Genomic DNA, 22,135 nt, shown 5'->3' with positions numbered 1-22,135 from the left:
TATTTACGAAAAATAAATATTATATTCTTTTATGTGCGGCGGTGATGGCGCAGTGGATAAGATGCTTACCTATTTTTCTTATTTAAGAAATATAAGGCCTACATTCACATTTACATTTCAAAATAAATCAAACATTATATTGAAGCATTTGATAGTCTGAACAATTTAAAAAGACTTAACTATTTTTCTTTAATGTCTTTGTTGCTTGTTACACGATCCCCCAGTGAATCTAGTTGTGCCATGTTCTGTTATTCTGTCGTTTAATGTCAGCTATTTAGTTTTGCATGAACATTTTCACAGTCACACGGAACTCACATTTGAAAGAAATCCCCATCGTGCAGCAAAGGCCGTTGAGACACCTTCAATAAGCCGGCATCGGTGCTCACTCGGCATCTGAAGGTTTAACAACCCACTACCACTCCGCCCTCATTGCTTTCTGATGCCGCTAAATGTGGCGGAGCCTCCGCACGAACGGAGTGGAAGTCGGTAGGTAGAGGAAGTAGCAAGCAGTTTCGGAAAGGCCCCAGCACTGTTAGACATCCTTGCCAACACAGTAGGATGTATGGCCCTGAACCAGGGCTCTACGACCGTTTAAGTTGAGTCTGAGACAAGTCAGTCTCAGAACCTCAGACTGATATATAATTATACAAATTATTATTATTTTGATTGTTTGATATTTTAGTAATTGTTTTGTTTTTACATTTGATACTGACTTCTTTTTTTTTTAAATTTATTATTATTTATTTTATTTTTTAATTAATTAATTTTTTTTAAATGTTTTGTCTATTAACACACACACACACACACACACATTACTGTTTCATTTATTTTAATTTTTTTATATATATTTATTTTTTAACACACACACACACACACACACACACACACACACACACACACACACACACTTACTGTTTTATGTATTTATTTTAATTTTTTATTTATTTTGTTTATTTTTTTAACACAAACATACGTATGCTTTGATTGCTTTACGCTTTAATTACTTGGTTAATGAAATGTATGGGGTTGATTGTTCTTATGTAGTTTGTATGATGCTTTGGCAATATTGTTGTTACACATTCATGCCAATAAGGCTAAATGGAATTAAATTGAATTGACAAGTCCAACTTGGAGATCAAGTTACCGTAAGACTGAGTACCAAGAAACACTGTTGTCTTAACGTGGTTCACCGTAACACCAAAGCAAACTACTTGGCAATAAAGCTCCTTCTGATTCTGATTAATGAGCTAGACTGAATTTAATGAGATTGTTGCATCACTTTATAACAGTTATACTGCAGTAAGTAACATTACTGTAGCGAACGGTTCTTCCTCTGTGGTGTTGTCCTGAACCGTTACTTTGTATTATTGTATATTACGTGGGTCACGTAAGTTACAGCGAGACGGCGGAGAAGCTGTGTACCTGAGTACATGCAAAAACAGCAATAAATCCAAATTCAACGTTACGAAGCAAACAGCGGTAGATCCGTGCTAAAGTAACGTTAGCTTGCTGTCCTGCCTTGCATTAAGGCTAGTATAAACATCTCGCTCCACATGTGCTTTGTACAGCTACATCCTTTCTTGCACATTTTAACATAACAACAGTAATTTCATTGAAAAACTGCCCCTTTAAAGTAGTAATGGTGGCAAAGGCACACCCAAGGCATACCATGGCAAATCAAGGATAATAGAATAAACATCTAAAACAAAGGACTCAAAACCAGACTCGCATTCAATAGGCTCGAAAAGAAGTCAAGAGACTGAGAAAAAATTACCAGGTACTAGAGGTAGGCAGAAGGTTGGAGGTGTATGGCACTGCAGCAATCGTGAACTTCTGTAAACCGCTGCCACCCATCAGGTAGGCAAAGCCACCGTGAGGAACCCTGGAACTGACAGAGGGGGATACTTTATTACAATGAACACATTTTTCTATGTGAAGAACCAGAATGGAAATCCTGCAGACAAACCTTCCAGTGACAAACTGAAGTAGGAGAACCCGTTCCTCCTGGGTCAGACTCTTCACCACCTCCCAGAACCACTGCAAAAAATGCAGACTGATAAGCTGATGGCTAACAGGAAGAGAAACACAATCCGACAACCCAGAAGGTGAGGCAGTTCTATTTGTCAAGTGGCACTTAGGCAGTTCTGCTTAACAGACATGGGCGCACACGGGAGAGGTTTGTCGTCAGGCATTTCTGCCAGAAAGCTTTTCTAACACGTGGTTAACGTTGTGAAACGGCCGCAGTTTGGTTAAGTTTAGGAAAAGTTAAGTCACCAGTGAATTTTGTTTTCACATGGGTCTCGAACAGAGCATAAGTTGAATATTGTATCTTGTCCACTCTACATCGGGGTACAACTTTAAAAGATAAATGCAAACAGCTTTCCCATTTTCATTTTATGTGGTCATAGAACATGCATACGTATGGGAAAATGCTAATGTATATAATTATTACTCAAATAACACAGATCCATCCATCCATCCATCGTCAACCGTTTATCCTGTATACAGGGCCGTGGGATTATGTAGGATTAAGTCCATATCAGGCTGGTAGAAGAAGAGCTCACCTGGATGACGGACTCCTGAGGGTCGTAACCACTGGTATACTCAGTGTTCCTGCACCAATCCTGCACATCGATCTCTGGCATCCCTGAAAGCAGGAGCTCCTGCACACACACACACACACACAGCAACGTTAGTAACAGCATAAATCCCATCAGTAAAGGGTTTTTACTGATGCTTGTGTTTAGACAATATTTAACACTTGATAACATTGGTATTTAGTTTGGCAGACAGTTAAACAGCTTTCTGTGTAAAACTAAATACACACGAGAAAAACACATCAAATCACACTGCGAATTACAAAAGCATATTCAGTCCACAGTACAACAGAAATAAACCTTAATAGCAGCATAACTCGGGAGCCCCCAGCTGAGCGCCGCTACGTTGGGAGTTTACCCCGGAGAAGGAGAGGATCCTCCCTATGCCTATTAGTTGTGGGGGGAACACTGAATGCTGTCGGTGTGATGCACTGAACAGCAGTTCTTCTGTCGACCCTGAATGGGGTCCTGCATGGGGCTCCAGTAGGGGACTCCATAGTTCTGCTGAGAGATTTCAACACACACGTGGGAAATGATGGAGAGACCTGGGGAGGCATGATTGGGGGGGGCGGGGCATCCTCCCTTCTGTGGTAGTCATGGGTTATTTATGACAAACACCATGTTCAAACATAAGGAACGTGGTACCAGAGCACCCTAGTCCAAAGGTCGATGATCGATTTTGTGATCATGTTGTCTGATCTGAGGCCGCATGTTTTACACACTAGGGTAAAGAGAGGAGCAGAGCTGTCAACCAATCACCATCTGGGGGGAGAGTTGGGTCAAAGGGTGGGGGAAGACTCTGGACAGACCTGGTAAGCCCAAACGTGTACTGCAGGTGAACTGGGAACGTTTGGAGGAGGCCCCTGTCCAAAAGATCTTCAATTCACACCTCCGGCTGAGCTTTTCTGGCGTCCCAGTGGAGGTTGGGGGAATTGAATCTGAGTGGGCAATGTTCAAAGCTTCCATTGCTGAAGCTGCAGTACAGAGTGTGTCAAGGTCTTAGGTGCCTCAAGGGGCAGTAACTGTCGAACACCTTGGTGGACACCGGTGGTCCAGGACGCTGTCCCGCTGAAGAAGGAGGCCCTCTGGGATTGTTTTATCCGGAAGGGCTGCAACCTCTGCCGTGAAAGAGGCAAAGCAGCGGGAGTGGGAGTTCAGAGAAGCCGATGGAGAAGGTGCCAAGGTGCTTCTGGAAAACAGTCCGCCCCTTCAGGAGGGGGAAATGGGGAACCATCCTATCCTGCTGACCTCCACTGAACTAGATCATGTGTACAACCTGCTAAAATGTTTTTTTTTTTAGGATGGTGTCTCGCTTCTCCCTTAGGGTGAGAATCTCAGTCATCAACGAGGAACTTGGAGTACAGGCGCCGCTCCTTTGCGTCGAATGGAGCCAGTGAAGTTGCTTCAGGCATATGGATGCCCCCAGGGTGCCTCCCTAGGGGGGTGTTCCAGGCAAGTCCAGCTGAGAGGAGGTCTCAGGGAAGACCCAGGAGTAGGTGGAGAGATAATATTTCCACACTGGCTTGGGAATGCCTCTTGATCTCTGGTCAGAGCTAGCTCGGGAAAGGGAGGTTTGGGGCCCCCTGCTGGAGCTGCTGCCCCCTGCGACCCAAACCTCGATAAGCAGCTGGAGATCGATGGATGGATGGAAGTCTATCAGAGCAATCTGGGTGATCTTCAGCCACTCTGAAATTGCCCGAATGGGTCAGTACTCCACAGAACATGACTTGACGCGGCAGCTGATTAGACTATAATATTCAGAGGCAGGACGAACACAATCCAGGGTGGGATAGTGATCCTGCTACACTACCGATCCTCACAAGGGTGAGGACATGAAATCTGCAGACACACACAGAAAAAAAAAACTCTGTTGGAGAAAAGAGAGGGGCTTCAAGTTGACCTCACCGTTGAACCCGCACCCTACCCAGACATAATCGCATAATCAATCCCTGCATCAGAGCTGCGGAGGCAGAGGGAAACCAGGAGACATACTGTAAATAAGAAACTGTTCTTAGTTAACTTGCTAAAACAAAGGTGGCTTCAGACCCCCGCGACCCTGTACGCAGGATAAGCAGTTGACGATGGATGGATGGTAAAACAAAGGTATAATAAAAAACAATAAAAGAATTCCTACTGTAAAGATGACGGATGTGAGTAGGAGGAAAGGAAGGGTAAGCCAGGTCGTAAGAGAACTACTAACCAATTCATATTCGTCAAAAAGCTGGATGAGCGAGGGGGGGATGAAGGTGTGGAATCCTTGCAGAAAGGCATTTATCTGAGGCTGGATGGCTCGTGTCATCCTCAGCTCCGTCACAAGCTGGACGTACTCGGCCTGAGAGAGGACACACACAGATCAAATTCATCGAGAAATACTGACAAGATAAAGAGACAGAGCTCAAACATAGTTACATACCCAAAGGGGGCTTGAAATCGCTCAGATATTTTTAGGGGTCCTGTAGCTTTATTGTTTATTTGTTCCAATTATAAGGGGCCCAATACCGAGGGGGCTGGGGGCCATGCATGCAAGGCAATGTGGCTCTCAGTACCAACTTTGCAGGAAACACTATTGAAATCGCCAATTTCAATATAATCAGTTCCTGCAGGTTACAGTCAAAACAGGAAGTGGTGTCATGTCTCCATTTGTCATAGTTATAAAGGAAATTCTTGTACTCATACAACGGAAGTGACGTCTTCGCTCCAGATAGGTCTTGGGTCAGTAGTTTCCCATGTCACTCTGAGGCACTTCGCAAAATATGGCATCAATCAGCCACTAGGTTGAACAGCCTGTTCTGTGGCACGGACGGACTGGAGGTGGTTATTGTTCCTGAATGTCTCCTCAGATGGTGACAGCTGGTCCTGGTCCCTGGATGTCTCCGGGGCATGGGGAGCCTTCTCACTAGGGCTAAGAGGGAAATCTCTCCATGAATCTATCCTTCTCACTGGCAGGTTCTCTTCAACGTGTGTCGAAGTGCAAGCAGGATTTAGATTCCGACATAGAGTAAACCTACTGTATGTCAGAGTCCTGCTGTGATATCAGTTTGTTAATCAGGACTATCTAAAGTTACCGCTTTTATGCGCCGTCGCCACATTTAAGAGTAGGCGTAAGACTTTCCTCTTTGATAAGTCGGTAACACTTAATAATAAGTACACACTATGAAGCATTAGTTAAGTATTAGTAAATACGGGATTCATCATTTATAAAGCATTGTTCCAACATTAATACACATCAACAAGTAATTTACAATGTTAGTTATACATTTTTTATTCATTATTTTCTAGTATAAGTACATTTTTAATTAATCATTAAAGCATTGTTAATTCACATTAATAAGTCATTTATAAACATTATTCATGTTGTATTCTTTATTAATAAGCTCATATATAAGATGCTTAATAATTGTATTTTCAGAATTTATACATGATCGGTTCACTATTTATAAATGAAGTATTATTTTAATGACAAACCATTTAAATATGAGTTGTTAATGGTTCATAAGATCATTTGGAAAGTGTAAGAAAATTATTACATAGCTGCCTGTTTTTTGATACTTTCCCGAGAAAGAATGTAAACAATCTCATTTTCTCATCTCTCTTTTAAATCTACTAATGGCAAAGTCCAAAGGATGCTACTAAGACTACCTGGAAAGTCGCCCCAGCTAACGTTACTGGTGGCGTGGAAAAGCCTCACCGTTACAGGCCAGGTACCGTATCTCTGAGACAGATCACCTATCACTACCAGCTCGACAATAATGTGCTTATGATTGTATTTCACACTTTATATATGATGTGTTCACCATTTATAAATAAAGTATTATTTATTTATATATTTATATATTACAATATTTACAAAGTTTAACAAAATTATTAATGATCCATTTAGATGTACATGCATGTGTTTATTTAGACATGTAGGCCTAGTAATAGTGAGTGTATATTTTTCCTCTAAAGTAAGGATAGCAGGCCATAAAAAGAATTACAAATGAGATTGAAAAAGTTTCAGTTAGGATTTTTAAGTCTCAGCTTTTTAACACCTAAACACCCCTTTAGTTTTTGGACATGTACGTCCGGTTAGACTTTCAAAATAAAACTAGTGAATAACATTTTGAAACGCTACTTACTTGTGTTCCATACGTTGCGTATGAAACACAAGTGTGAAAAAACTCAATATAATACTTGTTGTTTAAAGAGGTCATAATATGCTTTTTGCCTTTTTCTCTCTCCTTTGTGGAGTTTAATACTTTTTTGTGCATGTAATATGTTTGCAAAGTGAAAAAGCCCAAAGTCCACTCCAAAGGGAAACACAGAAAACACTGCTCTGAACTGTCTGAAAAAAGCTCATTTGTAGTCTAGCCTTTTCTTCCGCTTTGCTGTGATGTCACACCAAAACGCGTCTGAAACTCTCGCTCCAGTCCGTGTTGCCGAGCCGGTCGGCAACACGTACGGCTGAACCCGAGCTGTTTACCGGCTTCTCGCTGACCCGCCCTTCTCTGCTTCTGATTGGCTAGTAGTCCTTAACTAGGAACTGAGCATGTGCAACTCCCAACAAAGATCATTTAGAGACAAGATGTATCACTCCATAGCTAAAACGAAGCCTTCAACACAGGCTGAAAAGACCTCCATCGTGTTTGCTCCTGTTGTCATCTAAGCAATAATTCTTCTTACTCTTTATTCGGGATGTTAGTAAATCCGGCCCTTAGACCGCAGAATGTAACAATACTGTAGTGAATGGGTCTCCCACTGTGGTGTTGTCCTGCGCCGTTATGTTGCATTGATGTATATTATGTGGGTCACTTAAGTTATAGCGACAGAGACGGGTGAAGCAGTTATGTATCTGAGTATCAGTAAATTGACAAATCTCAATTGAACGTTATAAAGCCAAGTTTCTATTTGATCATGTGACAAGACGACAAGACTCCAGAAAACTTTACAAGTGCTTTTTCTGTGGATTTGGTGCGGCTGCCGTGCTGCTGTTTTAAAGACCGTCTTGCCTCTCTGTCGAAGTGGAATGTGGTTGTCATGATTCGGGAGGTTATGGTACTGAAATTGCCAGAAAAAATCTGCATCATTTCAGCACAGAGGACTCCTCCTGCACTCAGCTGTTTGTAGGGACGTTTCAGGATTGTGACAATGACAGCACCGGCCACGCTCCATATAACTTTCTCTTTGACTTCTGTACTTTGCAAATACAAAAGTCTAGGTGACACAGTCCGATTCTAAAATCCATCACATGATGGTGCTTTGCTTACTGACTGCTGCGTCCAGGAGAGAGAGACGCACACAAAGAGAACTGTTGAATTTAATATGTTAATATGGAAATAAATCAATTTAAGGAGCTTTAAATGAGGTATTTACTGCATCTAATCTTATCAGTTGTTAAACCGTGGCACAACGAGGAAACAAGGCACAGAAATTTGCCAATATAGGGTTCCCTTCTAGACACGAACGCAGTGTGCGTGTGCTTTGTAACGGTGTAGCCCAAGGGCCCTTCATAACAGCCTGCACTGGGGCCCATTGTTAGTACCTTACACCGCTGGTCGCGTTAGCTGGTGAAGTAATGTGGAAAGCCATACAGCAAAGTTATGCTATTTTGCACCGGGTAAAGTAACAGCTCAGCTAACATTATCTAACTAGAGCTAACTAAAACACAAAATCACAAAATATTTCAGATGCTTTGCTGTAATGTAGGATGAAAGCCAGCTTTGGGTCGGTTTTGTCAGTTTCAAAACAAAGCGGAAATGTCTTCATGACTCAACCCTTTCTAATGTTGACAGCGTTTTCACCCCATGTCGACCTGATTTTGGTTTGGCATAATGGGCTTGGGCACATGAAACTTTGTTAATGGTCTTCTGTGTTGTGCTGGGAGCCGGTTGCTTTTGGTCCTAGGGGACTTGATGTCGTTAGCTGCAGTGTTGCTGCTGTGTGCAGATTTCTGTTTGGTTGCAACCTACAGTATCACACGCTGGTGCACGCGTCATTTTATTTGCGTCTGAGGTGTCTGCAGCTGTCTATATCATCCCTGTGAATTTCACTTTTTTTCTAGGTTTTAGTATTTAGGTTTTAGTACTTTAACCAACGGAAGATAAAAAATCTGAGCAATTTCAATACGGTTCCCTGCATCATGAACCCCTAAAAATGCCATGTTGTGGGTTTACAGGAGGTTCCCAGGCAACCGCTTTCTTTTTATTTTTTACAATCTGTGAGTTATAGATGCACAGGAAGACCATGGTAATAGAGATTTCATGCGTAGTCAATTCCATCAGTTGTATCCAGGCCATACATAACATTTTCTAACAATATACATTTCTGTCCTATTTCAGTTCTTTTTAAAGGCATCAAGAAATCAAGAATTAGTGTCAATTTAATATTATATTTAAATTATATTTTTTTTCCTCAAGGAAACTTTATTAACTAAAACATTAATTAAGGATTTATTAGAAAAACAAATTAATACCACCTAGCACCGAGCTTTTTCCTTCACCAACCAAACAAGATATGTCGACACTGTGTGAAAGCGTCCCTCTGACTCTGCAGGGACTGACCTTGTTGTCTTGGGTGACCAGGATGCTGGTCCCTCCGGGTTTGAGCGGCACTTCCTCCATCGCCCCGAACACGTCAGTCTCTACAGAGAAGGTGAGCTCCAGACCCAGATCACTGATGTCGTTGTCCAGGATCCACTGCAGATTTTTTGCATACTCTGGATCAATGGAGGACACGTCCTGGTAGTTTACTGGGATACCTGGAAAACACACAAGTCATGATCATTGTATTTTACTAAACCTGAAGGAAGTCAGATTCATAATGCTTTAAAAATGTCACCCAATAATATTAATCTGTATATAACAAAGCTGATAGTGGTAAAGGATTATATATATATATATTTATTTCTAACAAAATGTTAACATACTTTCTAACATTTCCATTTATTCTTAATGTTTGGATGGAAAATGTAATTATTATATATATATAAATTATATTATAAAAAATACATAAAAACAAATATTTTACATCATGATAATGATAATTCTACAATGCGTGGTGACATACTTGTCTGGAATTTCATCAAGGGTTACTATCAGGTCTCCAATAATGTGTAACCAACAAAAATGATCAATCTTATCCAACATTGAACGCTTTCGAACCCTAGACGGTTTTCTCTCCAAGGCTTAAAGTCACTACACATCTAAACTAGATATTTACATTACTCAATAAAAAATGAATGGAACACTTGAATCACACATCAGATCTCAATGAACAAAATGGTTAAAAGTTCAAAATCTTTACTGTACATTGTATAACTTCATCTCTGCAACTCATAACAGGACGTGGGGGTCGGATATCCTTCCAGTCCTGGATCAGGGCGGCGTAAGATCTAACAAGGGCTCTGAGGATTTCATCCCAGGACCTAAGAGCAGTCAGGTTGGCTGGCAAGAGGAGATCTGTGCGACCCTCCAAGCATATGCCTCTCCATACCATCACCAACCCACCGCAAAACCGGACATGACAGGACATTTTCAGCCTTAGTAATGTACGCAAAATTGCTCTCTTATTTCCATTTTGGATAATGATTCCCTGAAGCTTTGGTTGATGTAAACTGGAAATATAACGTGGACATGGATGCAAGGTCATGCTGACTTATACCAGAAGTTCCTGTGTGCACTGTACCAAACAGACAACAATCACCTGGATTACTTATTATTATTATTAGCTTTATGATCATGAGGCAAGATCTGAAGTTATATGGAGGAAAGAGTAAATAACATTTGTTCCAGCCGTGTTTGAATGATACATGTGTTCAAGTTTGACTGAATTTAAGTGATTTTTTTAATAATCTGCTTCAAGCAAATTTAAAGGGTGAAATGTGGATGACTCCACGCATTATCAACTAACACACTGGTCTGGCCCTGATCTACACATGTGCCTGTGTTCTTTTACCCAGTATGTGTTTGTAGAAGGAGCGAGTGAAGTAGATGTTGACCAGCTGTCGGTGGTACAGAGCCAGACCCAGGATCTGACCTGCGAACCGGAAGTAGTTCAGGTGGTCTGGATTCACAGAGGAGTTACTGTTGGGCTGAAAAGTGGTGCCTGTAGATTACACACACACACAAACACACACCTTCATTCTCCATGAGACATTTCTGCTTGTCACACTAAATGTTATCACAGTAAGGAAAATGTCATGTACCATCAGCTGACTGAGTGAACAGAGCATAGTCTGGGTTGATTATCTCATTGGACAGGATGTCAAACCACTCCCGAACTACACCCTGGCCCTGAAACACACAGAAAATTTAACACAAACCACAACACAGCTCACTACTTTGAGCCATGTGACTGGAGTACTGCTGATATATCAGCCGGCAGCTGAAACCAGGCAACAGAAAAGGGCTTTTATTATGGAGAACTCATGCAGAGTCATATGAATTTAGAAACCCACCATCCCCTCCTCGCCATGGAAGCGAACAGCGATGCCCTGTTTGAGTTTCTCATTGGTGGACTTGGAAACCATCTCACAGCTACTCCTGAATATGGAGTCTGTTAGTGAGATATAAAAACAGAATTAGGTTACTCTATAACAAAACTTTAAGTAGAAATAAATGGGGAAATCCGATGAGAAATACAGTGGTCAGGTTTAAAACTATTTTTTGTTGTTGTTGTTGTTATAGACAGGATTAATGGATGGAAATAATTTGTGGGAACAATAGAAAACAACGCTTGGTGCCCTAATAAGGAATGTAATTTAACACTTTCTTAATTACTATACTTTTTATACTAATCTTGACTCACAAGATTTCTATATTTATCTTTTGAATGACGAATGTGTGTGATTAAGGTTTTTGCTATTCCCAAGCTATTGTGTTTTAGTTACAATCCTCAAGATTGTCATTATAGCATCTTTCAGCAATAGCCTTCCAATGTATTTGTGTTCTATTATTGCCTGTCTATTTCTTAGTCTTCATTATTACTGGCTGAGTCTGGCTTTCTTGCGTGAGATTCAAATTGTGTGCCCACACATTGGGGTTTCACAGGAAATGATGCATACATGTAATGACGTACTGAACATGATGCAGAAGACAACAGTTGGAGAACATTTCAAGAAATGCAGAACACAACAGTTGGAGCTGCATATTTCACAGTAGATGCTTAAGACATATTTGCTGCCCCAAATGGTCAATGTCATTTTCAACAGAACTCAGGAATCTGTTATATTAAGTTATTATTCTTAAGATATTAAGCATTTGCCGTAAACATCTTTGAGACAGGTGTCGGCAAATCAACCAGGACTGAGATCTGACGAATTAAAACATTGTTTAGACCAACATAAGAGCCCGTTCTCATCTCAGGGCGCCCAATATCGACCCTTTCAGAAAAAGTGAAAAAGCATAGTTTTTGACACGTCTGTGGGAGATGCTCCCGGATGCATCTGTATGAGACACTCTGGGGCGTCCAGCTAGCTAGCTATGTTCGTGTTAAAGGTGTTGACAGCCCCCGAAGCCCGCTACCCTTACCTTAACTATCAGAAATGTTTGTGCCTAAACCTAAGTCAATGACTTTATTCATGTCGACTCCTTTGTGTCGCTGAGATGAGAACACGTTGAACATTAGCACTGCATAAAAAGTGCAGCCACCTCATTCATTTCCATCAGACCACTGTATTGGTACTTTTTCCCGGGCTCAAAATAAGGCAGAGGTGTTACCAACCTGATTCAACCTGCTCAATCAAACACTTTACAAGCAACGTATTTTAAAAAGGTGGTATTATGCTCATTTTCAGGTTACAAATCATATTTAGGGGTTGTACCAGAACAGGTTTACATGGTTTAATTTTCAAAAAACACCATATTTTTTGTCATACTGCACGTTGCTGCAGCTCCTCTTTTCAGCCTGTGTTGAAGGCTTCGTTTTAGCTATGGAGTGATACATCTTGTCTCTAAATGATCTTTGTTGGGAGTTGCACATGCTCAGTTCCTAGTTAAGGACTACTAGCCAATCAGAAGCAGAGAAGGGCGGGTCGGCGAGAAGCCGGTAAACGGCTCGGGTTCAGCCGTCCGTGTTGCCGACCGGCTCGGCAACATGGACTGGAGCGAGAGTTTCAGAGCGGTGAGTTATTAATCTGTATCCATAAAGTTTTAACTGAGCTCTGTCTCTACATCACAGGAACAACTTTATGTCCACTGACTGCCTGGAGGGTAGCTAGTGTTTGGAAGGGAGAGGAGAGCTGTGTGCTGCAGCTCGCTGTTTCTGAGGGCGTGTCGGAGTCGCCGCTTGGCTGTGACGTCACAGGGATGAAAGGGAGGCGGCTGGACTCCAAACGAGCTGTTTTCAGGAAGTTCAGAGCAGAGTTTTCTTTGGGAGATTGGAACTCCCTTTGTGCTGAACTTTGGGCTTTTGACTTTGCAAACCTGTTACATGCACAAAAAAAGATATATAACTCAATAAAGGAGAAGGGAAAAAGCCAAAAACCACAATACCACCTCTTTAAAAGTCCTCATAATGGTATGATTGAAGAAAATTACAGTTGTCACATTTATGCATATTTTATAAAATAAACCCAAAAAAGGTGCCCTGTTCAACATACAATCAAATACAACAAATGCTAGTGTTAATTTACACAGTTAACAAACAGCAAGTTCCAAATCAAATCAAACATCAGCTCTTGTTTTCATGTATAGTTCAGGATTCAGGTCCTCTAGCAGTGTAGCTGATGTAAAATCCTGGATACTATATGTTCATCTGCAGTTTTCTATAGTGTCCCAGTAATATCTGTTCTTCCTGATGTATGTCCTATGACATTACGATATGTTGAGCTATGTTTGAGACAGACTGTATAAAAGAAGTGGACATCACCATGACGTCACCCGTTGGTTTGTGGACTGCTGTTTTGAATCCCTGAGTCCACCATGTTGATTTTTTGCAACTAGCGGCATAGGACGTGACCATATTTGGACGAGACAATGGCGCTAGCAAGCTTGGTTAGCTAGCTGCAGCTGTAATTCACTTTAACTTTTAACCGGGATGCTAATTTTGGCTAGCTAAAAACAGGCTTAAAACAAAACATACTTACCGGGAAAATTAACAGCCAACTCCTAGTAAGCTTGTTCAACAGCGCTGGTTAAATTTACACAGTGCCGTGGACATTAGTCACTCTAGCCTGATCACAGCGTAGTACCTAAAGCATACGATGCTTTATCGTCTATTTTCCTCTAAATAGGACCATAATTTACTAAATGAACATCGTGCTGTATTGAAGACTTGAAACTATCACATGAGACCACAAATCCATCAGGAAAGTGTTTACTGAGGGAATACATCAGATGAGAAGTAGCCTCATTTTAACATTATTTCTAATGGAACCGGACTTCTTTTTGCAACCAGAGAAGTTGCCCCCTGCTGGCTGTTACATAGAATGCAGGTTTAAGTTACTTCTTCATTAGATGACTACTAATACTGATATTAGGAATCGACCGATATGTTTGTTTTTTTTACGGGCTGATCCTGATTATTAGCAACCATTTAGACAAATAACCGATATTTGGAACCGATATACATTTGCTGTAAAATCTTGGTGTCAAAATTTAAAATTAACACAAAACATTGTTGAAATGAACAAAATTAACTCTTATTGGTTTTTCATTACTACATAATTGCCTTTAAAAAATATTTAATAAAAAAAAAAAAAAAGCATAAATTCAGAACAGTAATCAAATTTTATATTTTAGAATAACTGTTCTCAGAGCAGGGACAAACGTTTACAGCAGCAAAGTCACAATATAAAATCAGTATCTCACTTCAAACAAATGGAACATGTAAAATAAACTATATTCCTGACATCAAAATACTGAGTGAGCAGTCCTGTCCTCCTCCTCCTCCCTCTGCTGCTCCCGAGGAGCTGGTATCTCTCGACAAGCAGCTGAGTTTGCAAGGATTTGCTAAATTTCAAGGTACGTAGCATCTCAGCTAAACAGGGTACAGACAGAGAGATTTCGTTTTAGCTTGTTTATAACTAGCTATTAGCAGAGTTAGCACATGTAAAACAGAGCAGATTAAAATATCGCTCTGTACACGTTCCTGCTTATTGTACTGATGCAGTATCAGCCTTTTACTAGTATCACTTTCTTACAGTAACGGGCGTAGTTATGGTCATCGCTACTAAATACGCTCCGTATGTGTTGAAGTGGAGCTCTGCTGAGAGGGATGGGGAGGGGCTTGATGACTCACTCATTCTATTGGCTACTTCCACACTACAGTATATTCAGTATTCAGTGTGGATAGGCTTTTACTCGTGACTTGAATCCAATCAGCTATTACTGTGGGGGGAACATTGCTCGAGCCCACAGAGTGGTGACCACAGACAGAGAGAGGTGGCTGCATCAGAGCCAAAGTAACACATTTTTTTTATTAATTAATTATATCGGCTATCTAATTTTAAAATTACCAATGCAGATTATTGGTAAAATGCTGAATATCGGCCACAATAATTGGCCGATTATTGGTCGACCCCTAACTGATATACAGAATATTCTCTGGCATTGAAAGTCCATGAAACCTATTGTTTTTGTAAGGAGTATTATTCTATTTTGGTAAGGATGCATCCACACACGCCCGAACTGGCACGGGATTTTCACCAGTTCTACAGTGATTGTTCTGCAGTGTTTGGACTCAGGCGTGGCCAGGGGGCTCTATAGCACCGCCAAACACATGCCATGGTTGGGAAAAAGTTGCTTTGGTTTTGAGATTCGGACGGGGGGTCCTTGCTCTCATCATAAATATATTGTTTCTTTTAAGAGAGTTTGCCCAACACGAAGTCAACCATTTTGAAATAAACATTACATTTTTCGCCATGTACAAGCTCAGTACTTTAAATAACTCCTCCTACAGAATTAATCAGATCGACTACAAATCTAGGCACTGCAATCTGAAGACCTTTGACCTGAGATGGATGATAAGTGTGATTGTCTCAGTAAGTGAAGTTTGTGAGTTTTGGAGGAAAAGTAATACATCATCTGCATAAAGGCTTATCTTGTGGTCTATGTTTTCTGTTTGAATTTCTTCACTGTTTTCATTTTGTCTGATAGCAGCTGTTAATGGTTCTATAAAAATGTCGAACATCAAGGGAGAGAGTGGGCAACCTTACCTAGTGCCCCTCTGAAGACTAAAGCTTGGAGCAGTAAGATAAATTGTCCTGACAGAAGCTCTTGGGGAACTGTATAATGTTTTAATGTGGGGTATAAACGAGTTCCCACGAGTTTACGAAATGTATGTAAAGTAGGAAATAAAAAATTCGGTTATCAGTCATATTCCCAGCTGTGTCCTTTATGGAGGAAATAATTATTTTTACTTTATTGATTTTAATTGGAAGTCGAGGAATCTGCTGGATTTATTGCCATGTTCCAAGTTCTCCCGTCGTAATCTTTGTAACTGGAATTTAGTCTTTTTATCAAACTTCAATTAAATGAAATTATTAAGTCTTCTCAGATCTTTCAACATGTGTTCCTGTGGTGAGGCAGCAAAGGCAGCTTCTAATGTTTGGTTTTTTTAGCTCTTATTTGCAAGATTTTTTTTTCTTTTTTTGTATGGTGAGTAGGAGATTATTTTACCTCTCATGACTTCATGACTGCATTTGCTGTCTCCCGAAGAAGACACGGTGAGAGATATGGTGACTGCCAGCTGTACTGAGCTTGTCAACTGCTGGATTACATACCTAACCCTGAACCGATGACAGCTTTTTTTAATGTATTAAATCACTTTATTGAAACCCCACAGCTAGAAGAAAAATCTATGGGCACCTAACACAATGTTAGTTGGGAGTTTCAGCTGCTTCACAATGAAGTTTTTTACGGTCTCCTCTGAGGCTTCGTCCGCCTGCTCAGGGATGCCCAAAATTCCTTTCTCTAATGTTTTTATTTTTTGGAGTCCCCCTTTGACGACCTCGTTCTTCGCAGAAGCTCAATCACCTGTTTCTGGCTAAACAGCAGGGATTCCCGGAGAGCCTGAAACTCTTTGTGGTGGACTTCCACCTGAAATATTCGGGCATCAAAGCTGGACAGTTTCTTGTCTTTTGAATCCAGAATGTCTGTGAAATCACCGCCTTGTGAGGAGACTGCTCCAGGTGTGTCTTCAGTGCAGTTTCTCTTGGACTTCCCCATGACCACACTGTGAAAACACTGGTCAATGTAAACTTCAAGGTCCTCCAAACACTCTTCTTCGAGGTCCTCCAGAGCGATGGGATAGTTGTGATTACTTTAACTTTGGATTAAATTGGCGGATTGTCTGATTAAAGAAATGTTTGTTTAGCTGCACGCCGCCATGTTTGAATGTCACAAAGTCTCACGAAATTACGCTCAGCATGTCCCTTCAGATGTGAAAGTGAGGTTTACTAAACTAAAGTCCTGGAGACTACTATGCAAGTAACAAGCAGAAAAAAAAACTGTCTACAAATAAGAATCCCAAAAAATAACAAAATGTGTCATAAACTAGAGAATCCTTTGAAGCCTTACATACCCAACCAGATAAGACTGATAACTCATTAGTTGATGAATTCTTAAAATCTCTGGATCTTCCCTCAATAGGAGAACAGCAGAATAATGTACTGAATGCAGAGATAACGTCCACAGAACTGGGTGACCAACAAAACACCAGGGTCAGATGGGTATGTAAGTGAATGGTCCTGTTTCAAGCCTGAGTTGATGCCACTGCTACTCTGAGACTTTAACCACACTCTTAGGGAAGGCCAGATGCCTCAATCTTGGAGCAAGGCAGTAAAACCAATACCTCCTAAAGCAGGCATGGATAAGGGAGAGTGTATTTCATATAGACTTATCTATTTTGAATACGGACTATAAGCTGTTTGCCTCAATTATTGCCAAAATGATTGAACATACTGTCTCTGAACTGATGGACCCAGACCAAACAGGGTTTGTCCGAGAAAGACAATCACAAGACAATATTAGGCGAACACTCCATGTGGTAGACTTTGTGGTCAAGAAAAATATTAATGCAACGCTGATCTGTTTAGTTTGGAGAAGGTGTTCGAGTGGGCCTATCTCTACTAAGTGCTGTAACGTTTTGGCTTTAATGAAAAATCTGTTTAATGTATTAAATCACTTTATTGAAACCCCACAGCTAGAATAAAACCCCGCCCTCTTTGCACTCTTCATAGAGACCCAAGCTTAGGCAATAAGGCACGACCCAGAGATTAAGGGGATTTCAATTGGAGCTTATGACTACAAGATACGTCTGTTCGCGGATGATATATTGCTCACTTGACAAACTTTTTGGTCAGGATCTGTCTCTGCTATGTCCCTCTGACAGAGATCTGCCAGTTATACTCATTAGGGCAGGATAGCAAAGGTTGTTTTGAGTTTTGCTTTGATTTGTCCAGTGTTCCAGAATGGCATCTTTTGTTAATTCAATCATTTGATTTGCCCTGATTAATGGTTCGAAAGAAGTGCTGGTCTGACGTTGAACATTGGGTGTTATTTGATCATTAACTCTCAGGACCAGCTAATAGAATGGGGCACTTTTGGGGGTTCACTTCTTCAGTTTGTAGTGAAACTGAAATCTCAGTGTGTCTTGCTGGTTCAATGTGATATGTCACCAAAACTTAAGTGTTTTTAAAATGTTAATAATCAGTAGATAACTGATAATTACATGAGACCTATTATGCTTTTGAATATTTTATTATTTATCTACAATGTTACAATGTTAGTTCTTCGTGTTAAACATGACCAAAGCTTCATATAAGGGCATAAGGGCCAGTTCAACACGGCTTGCAGCTTTCATTTTGTTTATTTGACTTCCTAATTTTTTTTGCTTTCGTCAGTTTATGTGGCATGTTATGTGGGTATCAAACTTCTTGTTCAATAAAGTGACAAAATAAATTTTTTAAGTGTAAACAAATGCACAATGCTTTGTAGTTATTGTACAGGACTGCATTCAGTCACACATGAGGTGCATAGAGCAACATTCACAAATGCTGACATTTTTAAACGCCTGCTAGCGATATAAAACTAAATTAAAATATTGAACGCCGTGATCTTCTCTTTATACATGTGCATACAGTGGAAGTGTTTGGTGGTGAGAACATTTACCTCCTTTGTGGATTAGCAGAATGCCGTGATTCTTTCTTTATACATGAATATTGGAAGTGTATGGTGGTGAGGACATTTTGTACCTCTGTGGATGAGCAAGATGTCGTTCTCATTGACTGGACGATGAACCATGTCTGAGTCTGGCTGGCTGGCCAACAGATGCTCATAGAACCACTCACAGCGATCCTTGAAGGGCTGAATGGTAAAACAAGAATTCATGCCACACTGCACAACACTTCCCTGAACAAATTACCACTTTCAAGTGCTTCTCAAAGACTGTGGATGTGTCCGTTTCAACCAACGGCTTAGAAAGCAAGAAATGTGTACCATAATGTAAAGAAATGTGACCATAATGTGCAGAGTAGGACATTTCACACTGTGCAACTAACAATTATTCTCATTATTGATTATTTGTTTCAGGTCAGAGCCAGTTTGCACTGTTCTGTGAAGGAAGTAGTACACAGCATTGTATGAGAACTTTAGTATCTTGGCAGTTTCTCGCATGGATTGCTTCATTTCTCACCACAAGAACAGACTGAGTTTTCGAAGATGTTTCTGGTCATTTTGTGCCTGTAATGGATCCCACAATTGCTGATGCTCCAGACACACAACTAGTCTAAAGGCCAGTTTTATTGCTTCTTTAATCAGCACAACAGTTTTAGCTGTGCTGTCATGACTGCAAAAGGGTTTTCTAATAATCAGTTAGCCTTTTAAAATGATAAAACTTGGGTTAGCAAAAAGTGTGCAGTTAGACCGCATGGCTGATGGTTGCTTATAATGGGCCTCTGTACGCCTCTGTAGATATTCCATTACAAATCAGCCGTTTGCAGCAACAATAGCCATTAATAACATTAATCAGAATCGGATTTATTGCCAAGTGGTTTTTACACATACAAGAAATTTGTTTTGGCGACTAGGTGCACAACAACAATAACATAATAAACATAAACCAATATAAAGATATCTAAACAATGTCTACACTGTATGTCTGATCAATTTGATGTTTTTTTAATGGGCAAAAGTTGCCCCCAAACTTTTGAATAATAGTGTACATTGGAGAAATGGATTTCAGTGCTAAAAGTGCACACTTTCTAACTAATTACAACCGTTCTTTCTTGCTTAATCGAATCGACCACATTTTCAGATGGACTGGATTTAGCTTCCAAACTTGTGCTTTCATATTAAGTCCCTCAAAACATTTCATAAAATGAGTCATCATGTCTTACCTGGCCCTTAATGATATGCATGAAGCGTGACATCAACTCTGGACACTCCAAGAGGAAGTGGAAGTGGTTAAATATGATCTTTGGATTCCTGAAAAAAGCGGTGCAGGGAGATGAACACAGAGAGAAAAAAGACCGAAGGAAGAGAGCAAGCAGGAGACTTCAGTGTAAGTAAATGAAGAGGTTTCTGGATCAATACCCAGTCTCAATGTACTGTGCGTGGAGGTTTAAGTATGGGCCAAATTGACTCACCTGGTTACAAAACACTTGAGCACCTCGTCATGCTTGCAGACAAATTCAATGAAGCGAGGGGATGTCATTCTGGGTGAGGAAGGTGAGGAACAAGTTAGATGGAGTGAGAAAGACAGACAGACAGCAGCAGCTTCTCAGCAACAGCATCCGTTTTTCTCGTTAAATTAAAAACGTTTTAAAATGTGCGCTACATCGGGATGGAACCTAGCTACTGCAGCTTACATTACACGGCCAGTGTAGGAAAGCTGTTAAGACTTTGAGCCTCTAGATGGATGATGAGGTGGGACTGAAGCTCATGAAATACTATACGAACAGCTGCAGAAGTAAAAAGAAAGAGTGACCAGAGTGCGTAGCTTCTCTTAATGCAGGCTTCATACTAATAATGGCGGTTCAGCGTTTCCCCTAGGATCATGGCACACAAATATTTGCCTATTTAGTTCTGTCACATTCTCCATTGTTCTTCAACATTTTTACAGCTAAAGTCACTACCTCCTGATGGAGTTTGCTATAGTTATACTACATTCACATACTGGATGAGCAAACCATGGATAGGGCCCTATCAAATCAGTTTTATTTTCTCCCAAATTCTGTGTCTTTCAATTTCAATGAATTTGATGTATCATGCAAATATGCATATATAAATATATTAAAATATGTACAATTATTTATGGGGACAGTTCACAATGAATGCATTGTTGCAATACATGTATTGTGAATTGTCCTTTATTAAACCGGTTACTTGACAGCCTCCATATGCTGCTGAACACACGGTATAAGTGGGTCTGACTGAGGGCAACGCTCCTACTTGTTTGCAAAGCTTGATCGAACATAACTCTTTAGATTTTTTGTCATTTGGGTCTTTTCAGGGTTACAGGCCGCCCCCTCCAGCAATGGAAGTAGTGGCTGTGAGAAAAGCAATACTATCAGTAGTGGCAGCGGTAGTACCAACAGGTGTCTAAGTTACAAGGTAAATGTACTCATCATATTAAAATAGGGTTGCATAATGAGATGCAGTAGTAGTGGTAGGGAAATTGTCACTGGGGTTAGCAGTAGACATGGGCCTTAGGTTTGGATTTTGACAGTATGATAAACAAAACGGTTTCACTGTATCACGGTATAGCAGTTACAGCTCTAAAATGTATTAATTTAAGTGTGTGGGTAAAACATTTTAACTTTTTCCCAGTGAACATAATGTTTTATTTTTAAGCAACATATACTACTGCTACTAAAAATAATATAAAAAAGACGCTATTTAACACGGAGTAGTTTCAGCAGTAGCAGAGTAGGAGCAGTGTAGCAGAGTAGGAGCGGTGTCAGCGGTAGCAGAGTAGGAGCGGTGTCAGCGGTAGCAGAGTAGGAGCAGTGTAGCAGAGTAGGAGCGGTGTCAGCGGTAGCAGAGTAGGAGCGGTGTCAGCGGTAGCAGAGTAGGAGCGGTGTCAGCGGTAGCAGAGTAGGAGCGGTGTCAGCGGTAGCAGAGTAGGAGCGGTGTCAGCGGTAGCAGAGTAGGAGCGGTGTCAGCGGTAGCAGAGTAGGAGCGGTGTCAGCGGTAGCAGAGTAGGAGCGGTGTAGCAGAGTAGGAGCAGTGTCAGCGGTAGCAGAGTAGGAGCAGTGTCAGCGGTAGCAGAGTAGGAGCAGTGTCAGCAGTAGCAGAGTAGGAGTAGTGTAGCAGAGTAGGAGCAGTGTCAGCGGTAGCAGAGTAGGAGCAGTGTCAGCGGTAGCAGAGTAGGAGCAGTGTCAGCGGTAGCAGAGTAGGAGCAGTGTCAGCAGAGTAGGAGCAGTGTCAGCAGAGTAGGAGCAGTGTCAGCAGAGTAGGAGCAGTGTCAGCAGAGTAGGAGCAGTGTCAGCAGAGTAGGAGCAGTGTCAGCAGAGTAGGAGCAGTGTCAGCGGTAGCAGAGTAGGAGCAGTGTCAGCGGTAGCAGAGTAGGAGCAGTGTCAGCGGTAGCAGAGTAGGAGCAGTGTCAGCGGTAGCAGAGTA

General features: G+C 41.0%; 1 protein-coding gene across 1 annotated transcript in view; it reads right to left on the bottom strand.

Annotated features, from left to right (window-relative positions):
• hace1 (HECT domain and ankyrin repeat containing E3 ubiquitin protein ligase 1) overlaps window positions 1-22,135 on the bottom strand; it is a 47,647-nt gene that overhangs the window by 4,560 nt on the left and 20,952 nt on the right. The window contains exons 13-23 of the mRNA XM_046043738.1: window positions 20,161-20,229; window positions 19,912-19,999; window positions 18,769-18,880; window positions 11,032-11,129; window positions 10,780-10,867; window positions 10,530-10,679; window positions 9,137-9,333; window positions 4,798-4,929; window positions 2,565-2,663; window positions 1,967-2,037; window positions 1,775-1,888 (exon numbers count right to left, since the gene is read on the bottom strand). Of these exons, the coding sequence (XP_045899694.1) occupies window positions 1,775-1,888; window positions 1,967-2,037; window positions 2,565-2,663; window positions 4,798-4,929; window positions 9,137-9,333; window positions 10,530-10,679; window positions 10,780-10,867; window positions 11,032-11,129; window positions 18,769-18,880; window positions 19,912-19,999; window positions 20,161-20,229 (1,218 nt within the window). The remainder of the gene's footprint in view (window positions 1-1,774; window positions 1,889-1,966; window positions 2,038-2,564; window positions 2,664-4,797; window positions 4,930-9,136; window positions 9,334-10,529; window positions 10,680-10,779; window positions 10,868-11,031; window positions 11,130-18,768; window positions 18,881-19,911; window positions 20,000-20,160; window positions 20,230-22,135) is intronic.

Source organism: Micropterus dolomieu, linkage group LG03, assembly GCF_021292245.1.
Source record: "Micropterus dolomieu isolate WLL.071019.BEF.003 ecotype Adirondacks linkage group LG03, ASM2129224v1, whole genome shotgun sequence".
Taxonomy (NCBI): Eukaryota; Metazoa; Chordata; class Actinopteri; order Centrarchiformes; family Centrarchidae; genus Micropterus; species Micropterus dolomieu.
This window is presented reverse-complemented; position numbering and strand designations above follow the sequence as displayed.